The sequence below is a fragment of the Odontomachus brunneus genome, unplaced genomic scaffold (assembly GCF_010583005.1).
Source record: "Odontomachus brunneus isolate Ranch 3 - 2012 unplaced genomic scaffold, Obru_v1 Obru_scaffold_001, whole genome shotgun sequence".
NCBI lineage: Eukaryota > Metazoa > Arthropoda > Insecta > Hymenoptera > Formicidae > Odontomachus > Odontomachus brunneus.
This window is the reverse complement of record NW_022639451.1, coordinates 5206405-5214635: the sequence shown is the minus strand read 5'-3', so window position 1 is coordinate 5214635 and position 8231 is coordinate 5206405. Positions and strand designations below refer to the sequence as shown.

General features: G+C 41.5%; 1 protein-coding gene across 2 annotated transcripts in view; it reads right to left on the bottom strand.

Moving 5' to 3' along the window:
• LOC116853813 (neurotrimin-like) overlaps positions 1-8231 on the bottom strand; it is a 103971-nt gene that overhangs the window by 62043 nt on the left and 33697 nt on the right. For both annotated transcript variants that reach the window (XR_004380040.1, XM_032835060.1), the window contains exon 2: positions 5606-5703. Coding sequence is in view for 1 of the 2 variants with exons in the window: in XM_032835060.1 (XP_032690951.1) it covers positions 5606-5703 (98 nt within the window). In the remaining variant the exon portion in view is untranslated. The remainder of the gene's footprint in view (positions 1-5605; positions 5704-8231) is intronic.

Genomic DNA, 8231 nt, shown 5'->3' with positions numbered 1-8231 from the left:
CTCTCTCTCTCTCTCTCTCTCTCTCTCTCTCTCTCTCTCTCTCTCGCTCGCTCGCTCTCTCTCCTCCCTCCCTCCCCCTCTCCCTCTCCCTCCCTTCCTCCCTTTTTCCTATCTCTCTCTTTCTCTCCGTCGTATTCGCAACTGCTTTACCACTCTAGTTATTGACTGCAAGACGTTCCGGCATTCTCTAAATATTTAGCTCCTTGATCCAAAGTCCGTCACATTAGAGCCGACGTTAGATATGTGCGGGAAATCGCGCGTCGGTAAGACCGTCGGGTAATCAAGGATCGTCAAGGGAATGGTGAATATTCCTCGCTACCGTGTCTCTTGTGGATGTGCAATTTGCCGAATGCTACGCCAGGGGAAGTAACAATACGTTTGCAACAGGCCGTAATGATTTCGAGAGTTTGCTCTCATGGGAGAATATTAGTCGTGAGCGTTGCATCGTTCTCGATGCGAAACAGCCCGTGTAAGGTCACGCCAAGTTTGACGTCTCATTACAGCGGAAATTGCACGGTATAATAGAACTGTAAGTTTTTCACCGGTGATTACGAGATGTCGGGAGATCTTTGCGGCGCCTTGAGATCTTGAAATTCGTTAAAGTTATAAAGGAACATGTTGTGCTTTTTTTTCTGTTATTACGAAGATAAATTTTCACAAACATTTCAGTGTCAACTGTCGCTACACAAGTTTATACTGCAATTCTAGACAAAATCGTAAAGCTTCTAACTTGTTCTCGTAAGACTCGTAAGAACTTATGAATAGACGATTGATACGTAAGCTTCACGATTTTACGATTTATTCGTATATTTGCTTAGCATTGTAGTATTAATCGCACATTTTTATTGCTATAGGTTTGTAGATGTTTGCAATATCACTTTGATAATGTGTTTTGACAGTACACAATGCAAAAGAAACGTGCAATGAATGACGAATTCTGCTTATTTTTGACACTCCATTTTGGAGCAAATAAAGTTTTGTCTGGAAAATGAGATTACGTTTCGCTCGTAGCGTAGCAATAGATGGCACATGACGGTGTATAACCATTTGGCAGCCTCGGTTGGCTCTTGCGAGATCAAACTCGTAATCTGATGGGGCAGTTGCAAACACACACAATATAACATACGGACGTTTCGCCAATAGATACAAGCGCGGCACTTGAGGTAAAAGTTATGCAATCGGGCAATTATGGGCTATCGCGGAAAATATGTGTCAAACACGGCAAGTGTAGAAAACGTATACATGATGCGACGTTACATTTATAATATGCTTGTGTGATTAATATGCTTGTGTGAATAATAAATTCACTGATTTATTTACCCGAATGAATCTACTTATCGGAGATTTAACGCCGCAAAAATTTTAATGATAACTTCGTGTCGTTGCGTACAAGAGTCGATTAACATTAACACAATTTGCCTCGGATGGAACCCGAAACGAGCAAATAGTTTTCAGTTTGCGAACATTTCGTTTAAGATGCACTCTGTGCATAATATATTGCGTCAACATATATAATATATTACACCGCCCGCGCTTATAGAACTGAGGGCAGAGGTAAAAGACTCCCACCGACAAAATATTGGAACTCATGACTATTTAAACGGGAAAAAATTCTCCGAGCGCTAATCCCTGCGAAACTCGACAAGTTTCAAGGACCCAGCTTCAATTAGGTTTAGGACCGTAAAAATACTTGGCGGTGGTGACATTGGGGTGGCTCCTTTCCTTTCCTTACCGCTCCCACTTCCGCAGGAAGCAATTTCGGCCCTTTAATGAAATTTTAAAATTTGCCGCGGAGTGGAGATAATACATAAATCGTTTTATTCCTGAAGTACTCGGCTTATTTCCGCACTTCATAAAAGGCGCCGTGGCAATGAAAATATTATAGCTGCGAGCACGCGGGTAAACCTTACTCTGCCGGAAGAATTAGGCCGAAATGTGATGAGGGAAGCACACTTAGTTATTTTTCGCGAAATAATTGAGTTTATCTTCTAATAATTTACGACGATTTTGTTTATAATAGATTATATAATATTAACATTTCGGCCTAATTCTTCCGGCAGAGTAAGGTTTACCGGATATTATAGCTCGCAGCTATAATATTATATAATATTATTATTATATAATATTATTATTATAATATTATAAGCTGTAATATTATTATATTATATAATATTATATAATATTATTATATTATATTAGATTATAAAACTTTACAACACACAACTTTACAAAAATCTGCATCTGCATCTAATCGATTTCGCTGCGCAAAATTCAAATTTTCCAATTCGTATTCTCTAATCCATGACTATTCAAAACGGTGATCACGAATTTACAATAAGCTTTCGTTTATTATAGTACCATTTCAGAAATAAGTGCTTCGACACGTAACGAAACTTTTCGATAAAATATTGAGACGTTCAAAATATTTAAAATAATTTTACTTGGAAAAGTAGCTTCTCGTGTGAAATTCGTATTGCTTGCTCGTTCGCTCGACGGTGAATTTAAAAAAAAAAAATTAGGTTACTCGGCAACTTGCGCAGCGTTGTAAGTTTGCATAGTAAGTCACAGCTAAATTTAATATAATGGATCACCGACAGGCTGCATGATTAGCGCTGAAATATCAAGCAAAAAGTTTCCGGCAGTTTCTTAATTATAATAAGAGCCATGCGACATATACGCATTTTCATAATATCTCCGCGACAATTCCGCTAAAATTGTGGTAATAATAAATCGTTAAGGAACGACAAATTTTTTGAATTTTTTCTTTCGGATCGGATCGGCTTACTTAAAGATCTCAATTACTACACTTGATCTAATATATTAAAGACATAATGACGAGGAATAATTAAATTTGAGATAATTACGAGGAGTCTTAAATTTATGACGTTTATTTGCTCTAATTGCTTTCTTCGCGAATAATCCTTATATATTCTTATTATCCGAATATATCCTTATTTCATATTAATATAATTATATATCCCTCCATATCTTATATCACAATATTTACTTTTATATTGTTAATCAATATACTATATATCTGACATTATTTGAACGCGATGTCCAAAAGTTATCGTAAACATTTCAACTATTCATTTTTTCTATATATATCTATATATTTTGCCTGTTTATTTGAACAAGCTGTTTCGTTATATTGACAAGAATTAAACCAATTTCACATCTAGCTAGTAAACTTGTTTTCGCGACATCTAGTATCGGAAATGCGATCAACGCGTAACGAGCAATTGCCGAAACAATAATATCAAGAAAGAGGGCGCAATCAGAGATAGATGTCTAATGTAAGTGATATGTTTGTCGCTAATTAGCAAAATTGGTGCCCTCATCGCGTAGTACACAGCACGGTAATACCTTGCGAGTTGTAATAAGACGCTTTATCATTCCGGAGCACCCGAGAGTATCCGTGGTGTTTTCCCTCTCTCTCTCTCTCTCTTCTCAGGTCGCTATATATAAAATGTGCCATTACTCATGTAGCACAAGTTGAAATATAAATAAACTGCACGATGTCAGCGGCAACGTCGCTTTAAACGTAAGTCCTCTTCGCATCGTTACCGTTTGAAAGTATACTTATGTCTATCAGAGATGTAACGGTAAAACTACGAATTCGCGCTCCACTTGTGGTCCCGTGCGCGCTCGCGTTCCTATCAAAGGAAATTAATAACTTATAATTAGTGATACGAAAGAATCGCAATACCGGCGGCGCAAAGAGCCAATCACGCGGTTATAGCCGCGCCGTGTGCGGCTGCCATGTGTTAAAGCGGGCTACGCTAAAAAGCGTTAATTCCGCGGTGACCGTCGCCGGCATCGATTATCGAAAGCGCGCTTTCTCGCCCCTTTGTATCCTGTATTCGAGCAAAGTGGTACGCGGCTTTTTATTATTTGCGCCAAACGCTTTTCGCGAGTATCGCCGTGACTCGGCGTTTTCATTTCCGCAGAGGTGCCGTTGACCAGCCGCGTAAGGATAATGCATCGATTCCGTTCGAACACACGTGCGCGTGAGCTTGTACACACACACACACACATACGCATGCAAGAAGGCACACGTACCGGCGCACCGCCATAAAACAATCCTGCGCATTTTTATCGCCAAAACATTTCCACGCTCGTGGCGGAGGAGAGCAGGGGAGAGAGCAGAAAGGAGCGCTATCTATAAAACTATAACTCCTATACGCGCGGTTTAAGCGCGGCGCAGGGCTCGGTAAGAGGGCTGGAGAATCGAAAAGGGTATTTCTCCAGAAGAGGCGCCCGAGCAGCCGAGGACGTTGAGAGGAGAACGGGAAATAAGGAGAAAACGAGGGAAGCGAGATAGACGGACACGACGGAGAAACGATCGGGCGAAAGAAGACGGGCGCGAGAGAGGAGCCGGAGCCGCTTAACAAACTGCTGAACTCACACCCCGCGGGATTTTATTTCTACTTAAATGGAGTTGCCCAGATACGCACTGTGATCCTAGTCGAATCCTTTGCTTTGAATTTATTTGTACCGTTCATTAACTTTTCGCGTCACCGACGGCAATTTGGCCGACGCGGTCCTCGCACGGAGAAAAAAGATTTGGTTGAATTAACCAAATATCTAGTCGAATATGAACGATCCAGAAATTCCGATTGAAGTAACCCGAATTCTGTTTAAGTTAACAAGATTTTTGGTAGACTAACCAAATATGTCTGGTTATTTAATCAGACATGTCTAGTAATCAGACATGTTTGGTTAGTCTACCAAAAATCTTGTTAACTTAAACAGAATTCGGGTTACTTCAATCGGAATTTCTAGATTGTTCATATTCGACTAGATATTTAGTTAATTCAACCAAATCTTTTTCTTCCGTGCGTAATGACATCTAGCCGCGCTCACTCAAAACGCCGATTTTGTAATTCGCAAATCACAGTATCGTTACATTCCTCACGGCATGGGAATAATCAGCGTGATTTCGTCATCTGTTGGAATCGATGTCCTCTCTTGCGCTTGATGCACGCTATATAACACGATCTTCCTTTTTGTTCAGAATTTAACTGGCTAAATCTCATCTCGTATTTACAATCACCGAAATAATGAAAATCATTAATGTGAAATGTACATTAATTACGTCACGAATTAAGCATTTCCGATCAAAAGCACTCTCTGTTCCCTTCATTCGTATTCGATGAATTAAAAGTACTTAAATAATTCTATCAGAAAACACTTTACAGCAAAACTTTGCGTAAAATATTCCGCTCGGCTGAATCCTCCTTGGAATTCGTTATAAAATGGCTCACTGTCTGCTCGTCGCTTCTGCAAATCGCTCAATTTGCCGAGATTCTTCGCTTTCCACGTGCGGTAATTCCGTCGGCCATTTTCGCCGTGAGAATCGCGAGGAGGAAAGCATCGTCCGAAAATTCCACGGGCGGTATCGTTTCACAGCTCGCCTCGCGAGCTATCCAACGAATATTTACACGGTGCAATATCGCTTATCAAGACCGGTCTCTCGATCGCACGGGGAGACATCAGCGCGCGCAACGCGGCGTGCAATTGCAACGGCAGCAGGGCGCAACGTATAGCTGCAACCGCGCGTGGAAATAGGATTGTCGAGGGGTTATAATGGGGCGCGTCTCACCTTGTATGGTCCGAGATCCTCGACGATGCAGGTGAAAACGGCTTCGCGACCCACCGAGACTGTAAGGTTGTTCAACGGTTTGCCGAACCTGGGTAAATCTGTAACATGGAACGTCCTCAACTTAAGTATCACGCCATCGCGTGAACGCTACTACGTAACCGGCGCGGTACATACATACATACTTACTTACTTACTTACTAGTACTTATACTTATAGCCCACCTACGTAAACGCCGAAGTTTGCAAAGTACTCGGCAGGAACTCGGCAGTGAATGGCGCGAGTTAACGTAAGCGGGTCAAGCGAGGACTAAGCGCAATGTTCTTGGGGGCAGGCCGCCTGATTTCCAAAAGAAAAGGAAAAACGCGACCGCCATACATATACGATAAAATCTGAAGCGCGACGTTATATTCACGGGATAATACTTGTCGTAAGTCATCTCGGGAGACTGGATCAATCGCGCGATTTCGGCGCGATGATGTAATATCCAGGAAGATTTGAGATGCGCGAGCGAACGGGCAAATTCGTTTCAAGTTCTGATGGGAAGCGATTCCAGCGGCAATAACGTCCTAATTGTGTGCTCGATAATGATCATACATATGACATTTTTGCCGACGTGAACGTCGACGTTCGTATATTTCGTGAGTAGTGGAATGCTACATCACACACGGATCGATTTGTAGAGGAAAAACAGGTTCGCATTGAACAGACGGCGAGCGGGCGTATTGCCGCGCAAGAGTGGAAAATTTCGACATGCGAAACAAAAACACTTTTACTTCGACGGCGATGAAACGAGAATTGCCGAAGCTGCAGAGACGCGCTCGTTCGAAAGAAAGCATATTCACGCGGTCGCAACCATATACTATTTTGCCGGGACTCGTGTACTCGCAGAATGTCGAGGAAAAGAAATCAGGATTCACTATTTCGCGATAGACCGTACGGAACCGTTGCAATTTCGGCGAGAAGTGTGCGAGAATTGTCTGGGCGCGTTAATTATATTTTTCGCCGTCTCGTTATCGGGCTTCGCGAGATACTCCGCGGTGAAATTCATTATCATAGTAAGGCAAACGTTACTGCAAGAGTGACAAGATTGTTTGTACAATATGTAACAAAATTCCTTTCATTAAGCTCACCTTTATAGACGGTCCGCTCGTCAAGCTTAGAAACTTCTAAGAGGCCATTAACAAGCAAGCCAATTACTACTTCAAAGAAAATTTTCAAGACGAGATAGTATACTTACGGAACTACGCGTGATGATACGAAGTAAGTTAGCAACAGTTCATAGTACGGTCCGTGCATCATCGCGCCGCTACAGTCCAGAATTTAATATGTACTCAAGTATTTCTCACCTAACAGAATCGATATCAACCCATGTCATATTCATCTACTTAATTGTGCACGAGACAACGTTCAGCGCTTTGTGTCGGATCTAGTTTCCCGAAAATACGACCGAGAATCTGGTGTCGATACCGAATTATTAGCGGGTTGTGCTTGCGCGCAGTCCTTCACTGTGTGTTGTTTCGTAATTTTAGATGCCCTCGTGGTTACGTTCAAACTTCAATTCTCGACGAGCAGTTCTCGATCGAACTCAACTACTATTCTAGCATTCTGTATGTCGGAGCGGTTCTACTTTCCTGGAAATTCGAAATTTCGAGATTTTCCAATTAAATACGGCAATCCCGGAACTCCTAAATTAGGTGGTTATAGCAGACTGTACTATAGTAGAATATACTAAAAGGCAGCTACATTATTATAACCTGCATATCAAGCTTTCGTATTTGAGGTTTCACCGTTATCGGAAATACGATAAGATATGTTCCAAAATTCGCGCATCTATGTTTTAAATTTCCATCTCGAATTTAACCGCAGCCCGGATTACCGACTATAACTGCGATGTTACAGCCGCTTCTTCATCGATTCAACGTAGCAATTATACCGTATTTCGTGCGCGCATTCTTAAAATATCGCTTTAATAACTTTGCCAGGAACATCAGCCGAATGTTCCGATATAAACTTGTCACCGAGGAGGAAGCGGGCAAGATCCGCTGACTATTGCGAATCGCACGATTCATGAGCCGCGACAAACCTCGGTGGTCGTTTACAAAGCCAGGTACATTGCGCACGTCCGTCAGTGCAATGAGTACATCTATGCGTCGTCAGTCACTGTTGCACATTTAGGAATATAGCCATGTGGTGGTGGCGCTAGCTCTTAATCTTAGCCGTCTGATATCTCAGACAGACCGAATGTAATTGTTACCGTGCTAGATGAATTTGATAATTTCACGTATAATGAATCGTGCAGCCGATAATCGCAATGCAGATATCGTCGCGCTTGAAAGACGCACGCATATAATGAAACTTAAGCAATGACCTGTTTGATAGCCTGCTTTTTAATATACGAAATAATCGAGTTTGGAAGAGAGGCACAGGGTTTAATTGCAAAAATAAATTTCTTTTATCAATTTGAGTTTGATCTTTTTTCAAGCAAAAATTTTTAGTTATAAAGATTAAAAACAAGGGAAAGTTTTTTTAGAGAATTCGAAGCTCTCTATGAAATAAATTCTACAAATCTCTCTCTCTCTCTCTCTCTCTCTCTCTCTCTCTCTCTCTCTCTCTCTCTCTGCCTACC